Consider the following 21,570-nt stretch of genomic DNA (forward strand, 5'->3'; position numbering starts at 1 on the left):
CAGCTCCTGCCTCTTCTCCTCCCGCTGCGCAGGGCAGGTGGGGGGCTGTGCCGGGCCCCGGCGGGGAGGGGGCCGGCTGCCCGGGAGCCCCAGGTCTTCCTTGGCTGTCTCTGGCACCTAGAACCAGAAAATCATAGAATAACAGAATGGTTTGTGTTGGAAGGGGCCTTCAAGACTCTCCCGTTCCAAGCCCATGCCAAGGGCAGGGACAACTTCCACTAGGTCAGGTTGCCCAAAGGTGCGTCCAGCCTGGCCTGGGGCACTGCCAGGCGTGTGGCAACCACAGCCTCTCTGGGCAGCCTGTGCCAGCGCCTCTGCCCCCTCATGGTGTCCTGTCTTCTTATATCTCATCCAGATCTCCCCTCTTCTACTTTCAGGGCATTGTCCTTTGTTGTATCACTACCCTCCCTTACAACCAGTACATCTCCAGCTTTCCCCAGGTCTCCTTCAGGCACTGGAGGGCCGCTCTGTGGTTTCTCCAGAGCCTCCCCTCCCCAGGCTGAACAATCCCCACTCTCTCAGTGTGTCATCGTACCTGTACGTGAGCGTCCTTCATGGCAAGTCGACTGGAGCCCTGCTCTGCACGTTGGCAGTGCAGAGCTCCCTCTTTTTCTTGGGAGCAGGACATTGCGTTACAGAGCACATCTGCCCAGCTCCCCACGATGTAATAGGTGAAGAGCCTCCTCTCCAGCTCCAGCTGATGCTGGAGGTGGCGGATGCAGGCGGGCTGCTCACCATCCGTCTCCCAGCGCAGCTTGCTGAGGACGTCCTGCAGCTGGGCATGGGCCGCCTCGCTGCTGGGGGGGTTCCTTAGCACCTTGGCCAGCTGCTGCTGCAGCTCCCGAGCCTGGCGCAGGGCTGCATCGCAATCACGCTGCAGCAGCTCCTTTGTCGCGCGCAGCTCGGCCTCCTTCCAGAGCAGCAGCTGCCGGGTCCCCGTCTCCCGCTGCCGCTGCACCCACTCCTTCAGCTGCTGCTCTTCCTGGGCCTGCTGCTTCTCCCAGGCACAGCGCAGTTGGTCGGTCAGCAGCTGCCGCTCCCGCTCTGCCGCCTTCTGCAGTTCACATCTCTCGGCAGCCCAGCAGCGCTGCAGCTCCTGGCAGTGGAGCCGCTCGCCCTCCAGCTGGGCCTGCAGCACCTCCAGCTCCCAGCTGTTCTCCTCCTGCTGCACAGGATGAGCTCACATAGTGGTGCAGATGAAGAGGTATTGCACAAGCCATTCACTGTGCGGGCTATATTCATCTCTATAGCCGAACCATGCCAAGTCAGTGAAAGAAGTAACTTGCTGGATTCTAAAATAGTTTCGCTTGAGAACGGCGCTGTTGCCAACTCTACTTGTTACAAATTGAACTACACCAGAGTGAAAAGGAAAGGGCAGCAAAGTTTTATATTTCTTTAGGCAGATCTGACTTCAGCTAACCCAGCACAAGGTACAATCTCAACAACTGAACAATGCAGGGCAGCAGCTGCTTTGAAAGTTGCTTTACCAATCTGCCGATTACTTTTTACGTCTAATTGCAGTCTTTATCTTCCGACCGGGAACTGAAGATCCAGAGGCAGAGAAAATATTTTTTCCATTAGTCCTATGAATAGAAACCGGTAGCACAGAGTTAGGACCACGCAGAGTTAGTGCAACGACACATCATCAGTAGGGTAAAACTAACCTGTCTCACGACGGTCTAAACCCAGCTGACGTTCCCTACTGTTAGCTGACAGTTCAGTAGCAGCACTGAGCAGATATTCCAGAACAACTGTTTTATCATCTGGCTGCTCACTGCTCAGCAGCTGGCAACAGACAACGTATGATGAATGGGAAGAGAGTTCCAGAAACCAAAAGCAATGAAATCTCTCTCATTCAGCAGGTAAGCAGCAGCGTAACAGCTCAATTCAGATCTTATTTTTCAAGAACACTTCTCATGGCTGCATGATATTTCTGAGAGCTGTGCTGCTATAAAGCCATCGTTGCCTACTTAGCCAGTCACACTAACAGAGCGAGGAGAGATGCTGTCCTTAGACATAAATTCCGAAGTACATCTGAGCACCTCACAATTTAACATCAGTAGAGGCTGCCTGCGCTCCACAGATAGTACCAAAAGCTCAAGTGAAAATCTGATTTGGTCTCTTACCCCACTGTAAACGTTGCAGGCTGGCTGAATGAAAATCCTGAAGAGCCAGAAGGTTGTACCGATGCTGCCGGTGCAGGAGGATTTGCACCAAAAGTAAATACTTCTGGGTTACTCGTGAAGCTGGTAGCTGACTGGCACCAAATGCTGGTCCAGCAGCAGGCGCTGAAGACCCAGACCCAAAGACAAATGTAGAGGACGACCCTAAAGGAAAAGAAGAGAAATTTCAGTATGTGCTGAGTTGTTTTGTTTGTTACAGAGCTTTATGTTTGCAGCCAAGTAGGTAAAACAACAAACAGCACCTCATTCATGATAGGAATCCTACCTTTTCTTGTAAGTTACATGAAAAACAGCATACTTAAAGGAGTCAGACAACGCACACCTCAAACACGGGTTGTCTAGACTCAAATTACTGTTAGCCATTCATGCTCTAGAAGCAGGCTCCCACAAATAGCACAAGCTGATTTGTATTACTAAGACTTATTTATACCACGGGTAAAGAACACTCACTCACTTATTTGTATTATTTTAAGCGTTCAAAACACAGCTCCTGATCTATTAGAATGAGGAGAACACCAATCTTTCCTCTCATAAGCAACTGCACCCCTTCCTCATCCAAATGTTTACAATTATCAATTTCTGGAGACCACATCAGGCTTGCAGGGACCTAACTGAGCTACCAGAATAATTCTGTCTCTCCATATAATAGCAAACAAGCTCATTCAATTAGCTGCTTTGGTTCTGCATGGCCAGCAGAAATAATGAGAAAAAAATACAGGACTGAGCTGTGACTTCAAACATACACACTTCTGCTGAGCAAAAAGAGACCTTCTAAATAGCGCTATTAATCTAAATGCAATTTAAGCAGACGTCACGCAACACAAAAATACCAACTGCTGCAATGTAACTTGGAATGGCTGATTGTTTTTCCAGGAAAAAAAACAGAAGTTAAGACGGACTAAAAAGCATTCCAGTGCAGCGACTCGACACGGACTCAGATGTGAACGATCCAAATCGTTTATTACAAGTTCTCACATCCCTTATATACCTTCACAAGTTGTTATTTTCTAGCTTTCCCATCCGCCCTTACAACTTTCCCAAACACCTTATATGTCAACAAAGCATTCTACAAAACACTTTTCAACTGTCCATGCAGGCACATATCCAATCAGAGCTGTGAGACTCTTCTTCTCCTTGCAGAGGTGTCCTTGGTTCCCATGCTGTTTATCTTGCTCCACAGCTGCTGCTCTGAACAGCTTTTCTTGTATCCCCACATTCCAGTACTTTTATGAAGATTTGAAGATTATGAAGACCAAGAAAATGAAGGACTGGCTATCGTGCTCATTAGAAGTCATGCTTTACAAAGCAGCAGCTGCATATATCAATACTGTGTTTGTAATATACACCTGTGAAGGGTGGATAGTACAAATCTTGATGTTATTTACAACGCTCGAAGAGTTTTAGGTATGGGAGAGAAAAATTCAAGTTATAACTAACTTTTAACCTTCAGCACTGGATTGATACTGAGAAGAGGGAAATTCATTCTCACTATGACAAGTTCCTATGCAAATGAAAGTCAGTAAAGGATTATCCAATGCACAAAATATCACCACAGCCAGTTGATCCCTAAACTGTATTTCCCAGACTGCCTCAAAACTTGACCTGAGCCCCAAGCATTAGCACTGTTTATATATTGTTGGATGTAAATATTCACTACTTTTCTCAATTTCCACGCATTTTCCCTATCTATTCTCCAGGAAACACTCTTTCCCTGCTCCACTTTTGTGATCTAAGAGCAAAAACAAAAGCACCTGCTTAAATGTACCTGTTGAACTCGATGTGGCCGTGGCTCCAAAGGTAAAGCCAGAACTTGCTGCATTGCTACTGTTGGCTCCTGAACCGAAGACAAATGGATTAACTGCTGCACCAGTGGTGGAAGATGTGGTGGTGGGTTTGTTTTCTTGAGACAAGCCAAATGACTGAGATGCTGTAGATTCTGCAGAATTGCCAAAAGCGGTGCTGCTCACAGTGTTGCTGGCTTGCCCAAACACAAAGGGAGTGGGAACTGGTGCAGGGTTGGAGGAAGAAGTGACGCTGCCAAACAGGCTGCTGCTGTTGGCTGAAGTGGCAGGTACGGCTGCGCTGGAGGAACTAGAGCTCAAGAAGCTGAAGGATGGCTTTGCTGCTCCTTGATCTGAGAGGGAGAACAGAACATAAAACGCTGCAAGACGGCAAACCAAGCGCAACAGAGAGACCCTGTTCCAGCCACTGTACAAGGAGAAATGCTGGACGATGTCTCAACTATTATCCAGCTACTGTGGATTACATAAAATCCAGGTTTAATACACTGATCGCTGCCATGTGCAATTAAAGGAATGGGAGAATTGTGAAGAATGATGACACCACCACAGTTCTAGGCTTTAGTAGTTACGGACACCAAGCACTGGCTATAACAACTGGAACCAGAATGAACCAGTACATCTCAGCTCCTCAAACAAAACTATTCTTCAGATGCTCTGAGAAGAACAACATGCATTACCTGCAACACTTCTGTAGTTTGCTAAATAACACAGCAAAAAAAAAACAACCCACAGTGGTACAGCTGCTTTTGTAGCCTCTCCTGAAATTACAGCCCTGTGCCTACAGCCCTAAAGCTGGCTAAGCCCATCATCCTGCAGCCTCACTCTTTTGGCTTAAGCTCACTGTAATTCAGTACTTTCAAGACCTGCTTTTGGGAGCCACGGAGAACAGCCCCCTGTTACAGAACTGTAACAAAGTACTGACTGCAATTTTACATTTAAAGTTATCTTTTAAAGTATGCAGTTCTTCAGCTTTCCCTAAGCTTCTGCTCTCTCATTATTACACCTGACCCTGTTCTTGATTTCCCACTGCTGTTTTTCCAGAAGTTACGGACCCTTTTCATCTATGCCACTTTTAAGGGACTCTCTACTGTGCTGAAGAAGGCTCGTTAAAATCTCATTTTTACACAAGGTGTTTCATCAAATTTCCATGGTTAAATCAAACTCCAGAACTTCAACTCAATCATAAGAACCATAACCCCATGCGCTGCTTTTATTCTCTCTGTTCCTTCCCTTATAACTTCCAAAGTTAGTAGAAGTGAGTAATGAACGCTGTTCTGCAAACCATGGCTGATAAGTCATGAAATCAGAATCAGAATTCTTCCACATGGCAATTGTTACTAAAATCTTTCAGCCCGCTCTTTCAGAAGGTTAAAGATGCACAAAACTGTGTAGTACCTATTAAGCAATTTCCACACCTTCATGGCAGTAAATTGCAGCAGCACAGCTGCAAGAACACATGAATGAGACACCTCCTCACATCCCCTTTCACTATGAAAACCATCGCATGAGGCCTCTGTCACCACGCTAAAGACTGTACCACCAACTATGCTGCTAGCACAGAAACCATACAAACCATCCATGCTCATGTGGGATGCAATACAGGTTCCTTAATGTGTGACAATATGTATATATTTTTTGTCTAAACCTAGTCTTAAAACTCACTGAAATCAAAACAGGAATTCTACTAATTGTCTATACGTCAACAACTGGAACACAAATCACACTGCACAGAGTAATTAAGCTTTTTCTAAAGCTCCAGTACATGAACCCAGCAACTCCTACAGATTCTGTAACTTATGACTTCAGAGGTACCATCTGAGGGACTTAGACAACTGAAGACAAAAGATATTCTGCTTACCTGAAGTATTGGCTTGGGCCCCAAATGAAAAAGTTGGCTTTGCCTGCTCAGTTTCTTTCTCCGATGGTTTAACAAAGCTGAAGTTGAACATAGGTTTTGCTGTGCTTTCTTCTTTGGTACGTTCAGGCTGCCCAATGGAAAAGACAGGTTGTGCCTTTGACTCTTCATTCTCAACTTTCTTCCCAAACAGTAACGGAGGAGCAGAACTGACAGAATCCTGTTTCTCTTCTGTCCTTCCCAAAACAAACTGCGAGGCAGGAGCCGACTCCACGTTACCAAAAGAGAAGCCTCTCTTTGCTGCAGGAGTTTCGTCCTTTTTCTCATCTGATTTCTTAAATGCAAAAGAAGCTGATGCAACTTCATTTTCTGCCACAGTTCCAAAACCAAACCAGACATTTGCAAGTCTAAGACTGACAATCAAAAAACTGCATTTTTCTCTCCAAACTGCAATACAACTCTGACTTACTCAACTCAGTATGAACTAACACCAGTTAATTTCATGAGCACCACAGAAGTTAACTTGCAAAAGAGCAGATACAGACTCATACAGGAAAGCATTTATAGCATACAACATAGATTCACCTTGTTCATCACTGATGTTGAAACAGTGCTTGGTGACGATGACACAGTACTGCTAGTCAGAAAACTAAAGTTGAATGGAGCCAGAGATGCAGTACTGATGGGTAGGGATATTTTTGGGAGTACCGGTTCCTCCACTTCCTAGAGTTGTAAAGTAAAATTTTTCTCTTTTACAAAACATGCTACTTTCTCATCCTGCTCCGCTCTGATTCCCTACAACAGCGAATTTGGAACAAATATAACATTTAAAGTATTGTGTACTGAACCCACACAACAAAACACAAAATACCTACAAAGAAAACTACAGATGAAAGAACATTTACTCTGGTAAATCCAGCCTATACCACATGTAAGGACGCAAATCATATATCAGTACATCTTAAAAACAACAGCGTTTGTTCTTGCCTTTTAAGCTATTTGATAACCAAGACTGAATGAGTTAGGGTTTAAATGAGAACTGCCAATCTAATCACAGGCTGCACAGAAGCACCAAGATCTAAATAGAAATGAATGACTAAGCAGAGGGATAAATTGGTACTACAGACATTCAAGCGTATCCTACGACTTACAAGTGTTTCACTATTATGGTCTGAAAAGTTAATGGAACTTAGCTATTTTTATCTGTATCACTATTTTATTTGAATTACATAAACATACTCCATTGTTTATGATTTCTTTATATTGCATCAGCTAAAAGACCAACATAAAGACTGACACTAAAGATACAGTCATAGGCAGCTCAGATAACATCCAATCAGAAAAATAATCTTGAATACTTGTGGCTACAGTTTGATAAAATAGATCTTTTCCCCTTAAAACAGGAAAAAAAGCCTTTCACTACAAGTTCAGTAAGTATCAGCAATCCTAAGTCATCATTAGCAGACATGCAGAACACCATTTTCTAATTCTCTTTTGGACTCCTGGCCCGTACAAGACTTAAACAGGAAAGAATAAATTCAATAAACTTTGTTTACATACTTGACAAATGTTTCAAGTATCGCTGCATTATAGAAACCATACAAACCTCCACCAAAACATTCCTACTCTTTGGATACCTTGAAAATTGTAATACCAGGCAGAGGAGAGACGTGGTTAAGCAGATAAATCAGCATATTCTTTCATATAATTTAAACTATAGAAATGAAATTGCAGTGAAATTCATGGCTTCCATAGCAGTTGTTACAAGATTTCCTCTTCTTGTATGGTATTCATGGGAAAAAGAAAGAAAGAAAAAAAAAAATAGTGTGTTATTAAAAGCAATGGGAGATTTAGTTGAGCAGTGAAAATATTTAGTTCAGCATCTTGTTATGCTACACACTATTTTTGAGTTCCCTCTAATCATTTCCTATGGTGGAACATGATGAAGAACTGGGCCCCCTACTTAACATATTTCCCATTGCTACCAAGGTAAAAGGTCACCAATACACAGGAATGTTCACCTAACAACATGAGTCATGCAAATATCATCCTTTACCTGAAGGCAAATTCCTGCCCCTTAATATTTAAATCCCATCTAGCTTTCACTGATTTCTAAACATCACATCCTTCAAATATTCAGAACACACTGAGGGACAAAAAGTCCCTCTCTTTTTTCCTTCCCCTGTCTAATAGGATTTTTCACTTATTTTACCAAAGCAAAATGTTGGCAGAGAAAAAAAAGTCAATTAAAACAAGTTCCCTCCTTTGGCAAAGATGTTCACACTAAAGACAGAGCTGAAGACAGCCACTACTATATCTGACTTTAGAGACCTCAACTCTACTGAGACATCTTGTCTTGTACATGGTGCATTTAATGCATAATAGCAGTATATAATGCACTCAAGCTCACTAACCAAGGGACCATGTAAAATCCACTCTCCTCCACCCTTAGCTAACAACTATTCAGTAAGGATAGAGTAATTCTTAAATCTGCATTCTCCTCCAACTTTGTCATGGCCGTAGTTGATGCCACTGTCTCCTTGGAATTCACAGCTCAAAAATTTCTCTTTAAGACTGGTGCCCTTTCTCTCTCTTCTGAAGAAATGAGACAAGTAGGTTTGATTATTTGTTTTTAAATCGCTGCCAAGTGGTACAACTTTTCAGATGACCTTCTTGGAACAGGACCAATATGGGAAGTTGGTTCAGAGCCTTGCCAGGGTAGTCTGCTCTTAGACAGGTGAGGGAGAGCAACGAATGAGTTGAATTCCAAAGAAATATTCCATTTACCTATATTTGTCCCCAGAAGCTCTGTTCTTGTTCTGACACTGTTAGAAACAAACAATAATACAGCCACAGAAGCCTGCTGGCATAAACACATCAGATGGAGAGCAGAATCAAGCCCACTGAATCTTTTATTGCAGTCACTGAGATGATACAGCTACATGGCAGTGCTATAGCTATCAGCTGCAACAAAGCTACCTGGAACACAGTCATTTTTCATAAAACATTCTCTATCCAAACAGTGGAAGAAAATAGGAACAAAGAACCATTTCTTCCAGATCAGCAGAACTTCGCTTCTACCAGGTCTGAACCACAGTGCAAGTCTGCTTTCACAGACACAAAGGTTAGTCCACAAAATACTAGTCCAGTTTCTAAGGCAGAGACAAAGCTTGCAGTGGTGATAGAGTGTTTAACTTGGGTTTCCAGTATGGTAGCACCACAAAGGTCCAAAGGCTTTTGGCCCTGAAGACCTTTTACTCCATTTTGAGTATAACATACAGAAATCCTTCCTTTAGACTTAACACCAAAACTTTGGAGAGCTCCAAATAGTTCGGGGAATAACAAAACCCAGCAAAGAAAAGTCAGGCCAATTACAAGCATGCCTTGCTCACTGTAGATTCAACCAAGTGCTTGGATCAGATCAAGAAAAAGCAGAACGATACACTTTTCCCCGATACTTCTGTCTGCTCATTCCCTCTCTGCCCTGGAGCAGTCAATTACGCATTAAGAGAGCACAGCAAAGACACCACTCTCAGCTGTAACTGCTTTTGCAAGGCCACATCTTCTGTCTCAGAAATCCCAGGCCACAGTCTGCTAATTGCTAACAGGCTGAAGAGAGCTTTGCAACCCCTTAATGATAATAACCCTGACAAGCCAAAGAACAAGGCCGACAGTGAAAGGAAAGAGACCTAAGTGTCACTCGTTTCCTTGCAGAGGCATTGCCAAGGAGAAAGTGTTTAAGAATTTGCAAATGCAACTGAGCAGTACAGCTTGCAGAGGTGTTGGAGAGTGTTCACAGTCAGCCTAAGGCATGGTGGCAGCACCCAGGCAGGCATGGAGGACATGGGGACAGCACCACTGTGCTACGTGGGGCTCTTACACCTCATCCTGAGATTGCTCTAAGGGTCAGCACCACTCATTCCTGCCTTATCCCTGTTTCTGACCACATTTTGCTTTGGTTGTGATGGCTTTGGGATCCTTTGACTGACTTCCAATTGTTTTTCGGCCACTCCATATCTGACATTTTGACTCCTCAGATGTTTGATTTTGGCTTGTATGTTCTGCAATGCCCTATTCCTACATCCACCCTCACTGTGCTTTCCTGTGTTTCTTTGAGTCCTAATCAGGAGGCTGTCTGAACTGATAAATGCCCCCCAAGGCATGGTCCCAGCTGCAGGAATACAGTTCTGCAACCTTTTACTTTTATGTTTCAGCTGCATCCTATTCTGTCTCAACTCAATTTATAAGCCAGTGTTCATGGAACACCTGTGGAATTTCTGAAGTTCATTTACATGTGATTGTTGGCTTGTACTTCAGGCAACAGAAGCAAATAAAAACTGAAATTCATTGCAATGACCTAGAGGTACAGGAAAGCAGACCTTGAGTCTTAATCACTTGAACACGCCATGAATGACTTAACAAATTAATATTAAAAACTGTAGGAAATACAAATCCTTCTCAAAATAATGTTCTAAACAGCAGAGAGTGGTAAAGAAGAGTATTTATGCTTCTGTTCTACACAATTAATATTATTTACTACTTCAAAAGAAAATCACTGACAAAGCTGGCTACAACATAAACATAATCTAAATTTGTTGTCAGCTAATAGAGGCCATGTGCGCCATCACCTGGATGTGAGAAAATGATCAATTTTCCTGTTACTTCTGATACAATGTCTCAGCAAGATACAGAAAATAAGAAGTTTTCCTGCCTTGTCCTTCTCCTTCAGAGCATTTTCATTTAGTTCATATTCACATTGTTTAAAAACAGAGCAAACTCACGCTGGTCATGCTGGAACCACTTAACCACTCTAGTGTTTTACTGGAGCCTATTCTCCCTCTGCATTGGAGACTTCTGAGCTATAGGGAAGCTGGAAGAAGATTCAAAACACTGAACAAAAACAGATGGTTGAGAATGGTGTGCTAGAATAACTCCCAAACACAAACACATAGGAGAAAAGTCATGTTAGGTTTAAAAAGAGAGAATACTAACCAGGTCCCAGAAAAGTCTGAAAAGCTGTATTATGTTTTTAAGTATAAGAAACAATAATTCACCAAACTTTCCAGACATAATTTGATGATGCTTCTGTCTCAGGTGCAGAGAGAAGAAGAATTTGTTTAAAGTGTGCCAAATAATTCACCATGATATTAAGTTATGCCATCTGGAAATGGGATATAGAACTCAGATTTCTCTCAAGATCAGATTTAGAGAAAGCATCTCATACTTTGATAGGCCATTTAAAAGCAAACATCTTACAGCCGACCCCAGATGCTTTCTCTATTTGTATCAAGTGCTTATTAAAGCTCCTCATCATAAGTAGGTTTTTGTTTTCCAGTCTTTTTATTTCCAAGGGCAAACACAGATGGTGCACAGCAGCATAATGCAGGAAGGACTCAGGCTGAGAATGAGCAGCAGTGTGGCAGAGGGCTGTCCCACGTGGGGTGAAGCTCAGGCCTTGCAAGCAGGAAGATTTCTGGTCATGCAGCATTTGCTAATAAGCAAATGTCCTGTAAGCACAGTCTCGTGGCTTCAAGGTACTGCAGTTTTTCCTCAGAGTCCAATAAAGACCCATCAGGGATAAGCAGCATCAAAGAAAATTCTAGTTAAATAATAGTGAAAAATGTGGATCAGAACTGAAACTGGGGCCCATAAAGGATATGGAATACTCATCCTTGGAGATTTTTAAAACTTGATTAGACAAGAATTCCAGTAACCTGGTTTAGCTTTGAAGCGTACCCTCCTTTGAGCAAGGCATTGGACCAGAGGACCCAAAGGTCCCTTCCAACCTGAATTATTCAATACAGCTAAGTGGCACTAGCTGTACTGATGCAGAGCATTGGGAAAAGACAGGCAGGTAAGATTTGCAAAATCTGTCAGCCTCATTATATCAAACTTACACTTGCAGGGCAAAGCAACAATGGAAGTAAGTTTCATCATCCTTCCCCAGCAACAGCAGTATCACAGGTATCCCACTGATCCTCCTCCCCAGCCTCTGACTCATCCATAGCATGCTCTTTATGGCAGGGCTGAAGTAAGAAAATCCATTTCCCTATACCCTTTCTCTGCTCTTTCCTCCAGTACCTCCCCAGCAAAATTTTCACATTCCCACTGCGTTCACCTGAGCTCTGAATACCTAACAAGAAATGCAAAAGCATCTAGCAATCATAATAGGTGTTAAAATCCTGCACGTTGTTTTTACCTGGTGTAACAAGCAACCATGAGGCATTATGCAACTGACCCAATTTGAGGCATTTAACATACCAAGGCTTAGCAAAGAGTGCCTGCTACAATCTACAGATTCTGTTCCCAATGAAAATCAGTAACCCTGTTACTGGAGGCAGAGCCAGACCCGACACGTCAGTGCCGCCTATCCATATTTCTAAATAAGTTGTGCAGGAAACATATTAGTTTCTAATCTTGGTGCTTCAGTGCCTAAATGAGCCTCATCACCATAGCAACAGATGGCTTCACAATCTTTAATGCCTTTATTTTCACAAGTCCTCTGAGAAATAGAGGAGGACAGCTGTCCCCATTTCACAACTGTGTAACTGCCAGGCAAAGAGGCAAAGTAATTTGCCCCAAATCCTGCAGGAAATGTATGGAGAGCAGGATGTCAGGGCATCAGGTTTCCCAGCCTTCCTACACATGCTCCAACCTACCCCATCCTTACTGCTAAAAGTACTTCCTACATCTATGGATACAGGAGCATGGCCTTTAAAAAAATGGCTTTTCTATTTGAAAGCTTGGGTCTCCTAAAAGGCTGGCCTGTCTCTGCAGGGAGATGACCTACAGAGGAGGTCCAAAGGGCAGTGGAAAATGGACTTGGCCAATTCATTAAGCCGGAAAGCAGTGATGCCATGTGTAAATCTCACAAGTTTCATAGCGTTTTAAGAGGCCGCTAAGGGTTCTAATTCTGTAATTCCTTTCTGTTGTATTTGGCAAGCATCTGGCTTTTACTCTGTCCACAGTGTGCACTCCAGGGAACAACACATTAAGGAAGCCAGCAAAACCAATACTTGTCCAGTTGTTCTGGATGTGTCAGATCACAGCAGATTTTCCCAGGCAGGCGCAAACTCTGCAGAAAGCCATATCTCCCCTTCCAATGTCATCTGAACTTGTATTTTGTTTTAATTCAGTCTATTCTCCTTCCCAGGCATAAAACTTAAATTTCCCAATTTGGGATATTCTGATCATGTCCTTCTATGTTGAGCTGTTTCAGCACAATTCATTGCCCAATCAAGATAGGTTTCTAAACCCATTTTACGTTGTTCTGTTTCCTCTCAAAGTTCAGACATTCTCTTGATTCTCTTATTTATAATGGCTTATAGGTAAAACAAATTTAACTCATGCAATTTGTACCTCTATTTTATGAGGGGAAAAAAAAAAAAAAAGAAGAAGAAGAAGAAGAAGAAGAAGAAGAAAAGAAGTAAGACAAGGTTCATTTATCAATATAATCTTTTTCGTTTACAATTAGCATCGGAGTTGTATACAAAACATCTCAGCCCTAAAATGCCTCTACTTATCACAGCAGTCTACACTGTTTATATTTATGAGGCAATTTGCACAAATGCCTTCAGATTGATGCGGCATTTATATTTATTTCATTTTTCTACTTCTGGTATTTTGTGTTCCTCTTCCCTTTATATTGCCTTTTTGAGAAACCTGCTTCATTCATCTCTCAGGAAGAACTGCTTTAAGAGAGGCAGATGGGAGCACCTATAAAGTGAAATATCGAAACTGTCTCTACATGACATAAGCGTCCTCCTGGTACTGCTGAATATTACAGCTTTTAAAAGTCATGTTTTACTTTGGAAATAGAAGCAATTACTTTTAATTGTAGTTCTCAGCATGAAAAACTTGGAAAAGGGATGTTTTTCTCCTCTTCAAGTCAGATCCTTATATTAAAAACAGAAACACTTCAGCACACACTGAGAAACAGGCCATAGTTACCCTAGGAATATACAGCAGCAGCACCGTTAAGCATGACTGCATTAAAAAGATATGTTAAGTGTGAAGTTGCCTTAGGTTTATCTTGGCTGTCTTAACTCTGATGAGATTAGAGTTGCAGAAGCAAATGCAAACTGCCTGTCCCTGTTTTACTACAATAAACTTGGAGCTTCTTTAAACTACCAAAACATGTCAGTGCTTCACTGTATTGCCCTGTTCTGAATGTTATAACTTGGTTCTTCAGTTATGGAGAAGGAGTTGAAAACCACGACAGATGCTTTAAACTAAAGATGGATTGCAGAGCTACACCACTCAAGACAACTGATGCTAGGAACAGAGTTCAGCTCAGGCTACGCAATTGACCTCTTCAGTTCAAATATGCTGTGATGAAGTCTATCAAGCAGTCTGCTACCAAAGAAAAAAAGTCAAGGCAGCACAGAGGACAACACGAGGATGCTGTGGCAAAAATAGACATAGAAACCAAAGGATTCATGTCTATGGTGTGGAACAGTTAAACAAATGGACTTCTTGATGGATGTCCCAGCAATGGGGATTAGTGTTGCTTTTGTAACACTAAACTGAAGGTTTAGTTCAAAGGTTGAACGTCCACATGCTCATATACAGAAAGTGTAAAAATGACCTGTCTCCCTTCATAGGGGTGGAAATTAAACAGCATTAACTAGTAACTACTTACTGTGGCATCACACACCATCGAAGAGAGAAAATAGAAGTACTTTAAAACATATGAGGCGCATAACAATTTGATGAACAGGCAAATTCAGCAGCCTTTGCCTGAAGTTGAACAAAACAGGTTTCACGTGTCAGTTTGCATTTATGGTTACTATCAACAGCTATTGGCAAGGATTAGGTCACCAAAAGTAATTTAGATGATAGAGCACGGCTAGAGTGGCATACTCCCAATCCATTTTCATTCCGTGTATTAAAACAAACTTCCCTTAGATTTCTACTTGCATTTCTCTGAAACAGTCTCACTAGAAGATAGCACAATTGAATTAACAACTGCTTATATCAAATGCATTTTTCTTGCATGTTCTACCTGCCCAGAGGTATGTCTGAAAGTGGACCAGAGTTTAATGGAGATGAATTTAAAGAGCACCTAGAGACAAGCAACCACTAGTCACCATTATCCTTCATTTAAATAGGTATTGGAAAACAGTATCAAAATAAATTGCTTATTTGAAAGACCTTGGAATCAGTTTCCTATCCGTATTCCGTACTATTTAATTAAGGAACAATACCATTAAAGTGTGGGTTGTCACCCTCCGACACTGTGTTCAACAGAAAATTGAAAACCAGAATGCCTGCCTACGCTGTTGAAACCCAGTGTCAAACACATTAGAGATTTGCTGATTTATAAAGCAACAGACAGAGAAAAACAAAAAATAATACAATTAGAAGCCTTAGAAACTATCCTATTTCATGAAAATAGTTCTGTGTATCTCAATAAAGAGAAACAATGGTTGTAAAAAGAGATAGTGTCTCAAGAGGTTGCCCTCATTTATATGAGATTGTCATCACAGACGCATTTTATGAAGGAGTAGACAACTTATTCTCACAAACACACAAAGAAAGGATATACGTGGCACTCAGTCTGCCCTCTTGCCTGAATGGGACTGGGAGAAAACAGCTGGTGCAGACTGAGACTATGAACATGGAACAGCCAAAACAGATGCATCTGTCAATTCCTGACAGTCTAAATGCTATTGAGAATATCTCACACGTTGGAAGGAGCAGTGCAGAGCATCTCAAACATAAGTCAAGCACTTTGAGCAGAGCTGCCTACTAAGTTGAGCATAGTAGCTTTGGTTAGAAGGTGACAATGAGCAGCACACTGAAGGTCACCTCTCGATACACTTTCTCAAAAGAGACACATCTCAAAAGATTTACATGTATGGTTGGTGTTAGGAACAACGGAAATTTAGAGCTGGTACAGTAGAAAAGCCTGTTCAGGTAAAGGTTCAGATGCTGTACTCCCTAGTATTAATTCAGAATCTCTGTTTTATTCTGTGGCCTAAATTCACACTCATACTGATGAAAGCAGTAGAAAACTTCTTGATTTACTTATTTTTCAATCTTGCTCCTCACAACAAAAAGCAAACTTAGCAGCTTCTGACCAAAGCAAATTGGAGGTTCTGAAGTTAATATTGCCTTCACATTAGTGCACATACATAAAATGCCCCTTGCTCTTCCCACTGCTCATGCAGTCACATTTTGCAGTCTATTCAGCAGGTGATGCAGTAACAACTGAACACTGATAAAACCTTGACACTAGCTTACCAAGAAGGCTTGGGCGCAAAGCTAAGCAGCAGCACGTATCCTTACTTTCAGCAGATGGACAGAACTACTTCCAGAGAGCTCCCTGGGGAGCCCTTGGCCAAGAAAAGCTGCAGATTTCTAAATGGGCTTTACCAGTTACTCTGCTCTTGCTGTCACAAAGGTCCTTCTCTCAGTTGCTTTCCTCTTTAAGCCAGCAGTAAGGCACCTCAGCAAACGTCCAACCACGTGAGATGGCAAAAATTCTGCAAACATCTATGAAGATTACAGGCATGTCATGGGGAGGTGCTACAGAGGAGAAACTTCTTCACTAGTTTAGTTGGTTGGGATGAAGTAGGTAATGAAGTAGATAATACTCATAACAAGCTTTCCTGGTATTCTGCAGGCATAGACATAACTGACTTCAGAGATGAGCTGAAAATAGTGACATAACTGAGCATACTTCCAGTATAAGTGATACAAATATTTCAGCTTTATTACATCTGCTGCTTAGCAATCGGGGAGGTAAAAATCCATGCTTCTTTGGCTTCAGAGTGACTTCACATGCTGAACTGCCTTCAGTTCTAGTTAGTAGATAGCAAATTTTGCTTTATGTTAATAAAATGGACAGAGTTTAAAGACAAGTAAGACACATGAAGTAAAGGAACTCATCTATAAGGGAGAATTAAGAGCCTCCATAACCTGTCCAAACCACTGGATGACACACTGTTGCTTCATCTGCACTTCCATGCCAGAAACCACTTTGTTAGTCTGCCCTTCTGCTTCTATCTGTCACACAGCAACAAAATGCAATGGAATATTGGTGGGAATTTTCATTCTCTACTGCCGTACCACCACCATCTGCCTCTAATGTTGTAGGCCAACAAAGTAGGAAGCATTATTTTTGAAGCAGACCTCATATTTCACCAATGTGGATGAATTATCATTAGTTTTGTTCAAAATTAATTTTAGGTGGAATATATGCAGCAAAATAAGAAACCTTTTCCTCTGATGAGAACCTTCCTGCGAACTCCAGAAGCATGAAGCTCAGACTGAGCTTCCCTGTGTCGATGGATCAGCACGAGTTCCATACAGAGCAATTTCATACACTGCTGCATCAGATCTCTTAGAAACAGTACACTTGATATCTTAAGTATTTCTTGATAGTGATTCGTACTAGGCAGTAGAACATCCTCCTGAGAAAAGATAAGGCAGCCTTATTGTTGAGAGCATATCAAACCAGGAGAGCACAATACTAGAAACCATAGTCCAGAGAATAAAACCTGTAACGGCCTTGTTGATGACTGAATAAGGCTATTCCATCTTTAATATCTCCAGCGATGCACAAGCCCTTAGGAAAGCAAAACGGATTCATATCTAACAAGTCACAATATTAAATTCATATTTTGGAGGAAAGAAAAAAAAAAAAAAAAAGGGAATTCTTCTTGCTATCCTAAAGATAAAATGAGGTCTATCTAACTACTAGCACTACTGTGGGACTTTAGGACTAAATTTTAAACAATCTGCCATTCTAATATAAAATATGAACAAAACTACTGAATGCTAATTTTTTCTGAACTAATACTTGACATATTTCTCCTTCCTTTATTCACATTTTTCTTCTCCTTCTTTTCCACTGTAAGTGGACTCACATAAATACTGTTCCATTACCTAAATTCCCAGTCCAAATTACAGCAGTTATTCCTCTAAGGAATTGCTGAGTTCTGAATAATAAGATCTTAGTGAGCTTTCAGCAAGAAACCAGAGAACAAGGTGCTCCTCTAAAGCAATATCAGAATTGATTTCTTTACATTTGTCAGAAACAACTGGAAAGAAAATGTATTAAGTACAGCACTGTCAGCCACAATCGACTGAAAGCCTGAAAGACTGGGGGAAAGAAATTGCTAATCCAGGACCCTCAGAGTCTTCTTGACGCCTACTTTTCACAGAAGATCCAGCTGTTCTAGAATTCAAGCTGACCAAAGCTTTCAGAAAGAAGACTGCGAAAAACTGTGGCCAACCCAATATTCAGAAATATGGAACAAACAGATGCCAAGAACCCAATCTACCCTTTTCAGAAAACATGCCAAATATCGTTCTCTACTTTCCTGTATTCCCTCCTGTATAAACTTGCTTTTTTTTTTTTTTTTTTTTTTTAAGAAGGATAAAGAAATGGTTATATAAAAGCACACAGAAAATGGCTTAATTTAAAGAAAAGCTGTGCTCTAAAAGACCAGGAATACTTCACTTATGCTTGTAGAAAAGCATCATAAGCTACTCAAGTAACTCCCAGACCATTTAATTTCAGTAAAAATCACCTGAAGGAAAAACCTGTGAATGAATATCATGATTCCTAGCAGAAACAGCTGGCTTTACACCAGAGCTAAGCCCTCCATCTCCATCCACTACATAGAGTGAAGCAAGACCAAGGAATGCAGATCATGCCCAGAAAACAACCTCAAAATACAAGCGTGAAATAACCACAGCCTATGCCATTTCCTCCCCTTACTTCAATCTTTTACCAACTTCTGATAAATTAAATTAATTTTAAAAAGCAAGAGAAGTTAAAGCATCGGAATGAACATACTGAGTTGATCTCTCTCTTCCCAGATGTACTGGTTGCTACCAATTTCCCGTGAACTTATCTATGTTAGCCAAATAGGCACCTGAATAGCAACAGGTTCTCCTTATGCCACAGCAAAATGAGAGTGCAGAGTGCATAAAACTGTTATTAAATGGAGCCAGAATCTGTCAAACAGTCCTTAGATAAGTGACTCAAGAGGAAAAATGATTTGGGACAAAGGCTATGCCTTTTTTGTTACTGTTGTTCCAAAACACTTTCCTTGTGGGTATTAACAGTTCAACGTGAGTTCCTCCTGTTTCAATCCTTAGCTGTTTTTTTCTTCCTTTTGAAGTTTTGCCCAATCACTTATAATAATAATGAATAATTTACTAAAAGAAAATCAAAGAAAACATAAGTCTGTCTTAATATTGGCATGTCAAATGATGTTTAACAGTTTTAAAGAAATCTAAGGGACTCCTAGAAATAAAGTATAAACTCAAAGGGCATTTGATGGAAACTTCAAGAACAACTTGTGAGTGGTTTTTTCATGTTTTGTATTTGCACCTATGTGGCATATTAACTTGGTACCAGCCTGCACATGCAGACCCCAGAAAATTATGCATGAATGCTCTGTGTCCTATCATTTATAGGGAGCAAGTTCCAAACACACTGCCTACTTTTTTCCTTGTCAAATGGCATACACAAGAGGCAATGTTTACCATATTTATAACACAATGTTCACGTTTGTAAGGCTTAAATCCTACCTGTGGCAGCAAAATTTTTCTGTGCTCAAGTTACTCATGTCCCCTCGTTAACTCTTTACTACAATTGGTGCCTCATGGCAGACAAGCAAAAATCTAAATTCCTGCATTAAGGTGTCATAAATCACAGTGTGGCAGACTCAGATTACACCAGGATTCATGCAGGCTTTTAAAAAATTGCATAGTCAGAATGAGCAAGCTAACTGCTGGGAGGTTAAAAACCATGGCATGTCTTTGCGGCAGCTTTTCCTCTTCTGGTCTGTGTCCGGACAGTTTCTTAAAGCTGATCACACATTCATGTGTTCAAAACTAATAGTGACAAAAGCAAAAAGATAAACAAAGAGACATAGCAAGTTCTCTTAAAGCATTCTGAATTCATAAAAAATTAAGGTGATAAACAAGAAGTACAAAGATCATGCTCCTTTAAAATAAGAAGGCTCATCACGAAAGAAAACTCAAACGACAGTCACCTCACAACAGAAATATCCTGGTTTTCAATGTTTCTTTGACTATTCAAGCGCTCCAACAGCCAATAAGATCAAAACACTATGTATTTTTAGTAAGGTACCCAAATTTGACGTATTTCATAACAAAAACTCTCAGAGAGCATTCTTGTTCTTCTATGTCAGCTACTGCATTTGCATCAGTTTAAGGGCAAAGTTCTTCTAGTTCAGAAGAGAGCAAGCAGTGCGTCATAGAATGGCTCAGGTTGGAAAGGACCTTAAAGAAAATCCAGTTCTAATTCTCCTTAATATTCTTAATATTTTTTTCCCCACTGAAAAGGACCGTGCTTAGTAGAAAAAGGTTTAGATACCAGTCCCATGAGGTCCTTCGACAGTGCTAGTACTTATTTTTCTCCTTCACAAGGTCATTTAAATTTCAAACATTAATTGACGTGGTCCTTCATGTCAAAAGAAAACAAACTTGTTGTCACTCAGTCCATAGGTTTCAGATTACTTCTCAATGAAACATCTCCTTACACATTTTATATACATTCACCCAAAATGGTACATGAAAAGAGGTAGATGTTCCTATCTTCAAGGAGCTTAATTCATCTTGCATTTTATACCCCTCTGGACAGGAATTAAATAAAAAATACCCAAAAAGAAGCATAGAACTTTCATATGACACGGGAGGAAGAAGGCCCAAAATGAAATTATACTCCAAATAGAACAGAAATACAAGCAAGCACTAGCGAGGGGACAGTTCATCTTATTGCAGTAGAATTTTCATCTTCAGCCAGGAATTGCTGCCCCTGAGCCTTCAAAGCTAGCTGAAAGAGAGAAGCCTCAAAACCACTTGCTGGGAGACAGCATCAATTCAGCCACAACTCAAATAGGACAGTCCTTATGCAAGTCACAAGGCAAGTCTGATACTCAGTAGCACTTTGAAAGCAGTAACAAAACATCCATTCACTTATGTGGGTGCCATTTTCTACATAGTGCCAGTACAGCATTCAATTGGGCGATATTCTGTGACAGTAGATATGCTCTCCATACAAGTGAAGGTGTAAGAATCATAAAGTACCTTTGTCTGGAGATCAGCTAGAGCTGAACTGTTGTTGGTAATGCACTACATTTTCTCCACTGAGTGCTAATAACTTGATGTATGTGCATTTGACTTCTGTTTTGTATCTCTTCCAAAACAGAAAAACAAGACACTGGATGTAAGAAGTAACTTTTTTACTCTAAGATAAATCTACTCCAAGATGGCTTATGAAAATGGCTAAAGCACAGTGTTATGTACAGGAATAAAATTTATACACTTACTAATACAAACTTCACTTTACTAAAAAACAGAAAAAAAATATATATTTTTAATCTTGCATAATAAAAAACCATGTAACTTTCCTTTACACCAGCAGCATATGTCCAACTAAATACTTGGATAGAAAATTGTTTCTTATTTTACCTTCTTCAAACTACTTGATAAACAAATCTTAAAACAGATTCCATACACTGGCAGTGAAAATTCATTAACAAAGGTTTCCCTCAGCATCTAAATCAGAGTGATCGTGGGTAACACAAAATCATAGATTCATGAAGGCCGAAAAAGATCTCCAAGATCACCAACTTCAAGAGACAGAGGGAAGCAGGAAATTTTATTGAATAATAAAACGTGCAGCACGTGAGGCTGGCGCATAGTGATGAGCAAGCAGTGGATGACGGCGTCGCTGTGGGACGGG

General features: G+C 41.0%; 1 protein-coding gene across 1 annotated transcript; it reads right to left on the bottom strand.

Moving 5' to 3' along the window:
• Positions 1-1,140: 1,140 nt before the first annotated feature.
• Positions 1,141-11,494, bottom strand: LOC146752868 (nuclear pore complex protein Nup153-like). Its single transcript, XM_085531322.1, has 4 exons — positions 5,844-11,494; positions 3,949-4,317; positions 2,127-2,327; positions 1,141-1,583 (listed from the first exon to the last, which is right to left on the bottom strand). The coding sequence occupies exons 1-4, from the start codon at positions 5,932-5,934 to the stop codon at positions 1,525-1,527; spliced, it is 720 nt and encodes a 239-aa protein (XP_085387448.1). The 5' UTR covers positions 5,935-11,494; the 3' UTR covers positions 1,141-1,524.
• Positions 11,495-21,570: the final 10,076 nt, after the last annotated feature.

Source organism: Coturnix japonica, unplaced genomic scaffold (genome assembly GCF_054131305.1).
Source record: "Coturnix japonica strain WE unplaced genomic scaffold, WE-NBRP24 Scf041, whole genome shotgun sequence".
Lineage (NCBI taxonomy): Eukaryota > Metazoa > Chordata > Aves > Galliformes > Phasianidae > Coturnix > Coturnix japonica.

What these genes read in the sequence shown, in the direction of transcription:
- LOC146752868 (XM_085531322.1), bottom strand. Translation starts at nt 5,934, where the DNA reads ATGTTCAACTTCAGCTTTGTTAAACCATCGGAGAAAGAAACTGAGCAG. An exon ending in GGCCCAAGCCAATACTTCAG is followed by an intron (nt 4,318 to 5,843) that starts GTAAGCAGAATA and finishes TCTCCCTCTCAG; the next exon opens with ATCAAGGAGCAGCAAAGCCA. An exon ending in CCTGCAACGTTTACAGTGGG is followed by an intron (nt 1,584 to 2,126) that starts GTAAGAGACCAA and finishes TTCTATTCATAG; the next exon opens with GACTAATGGAAAAAATATTT.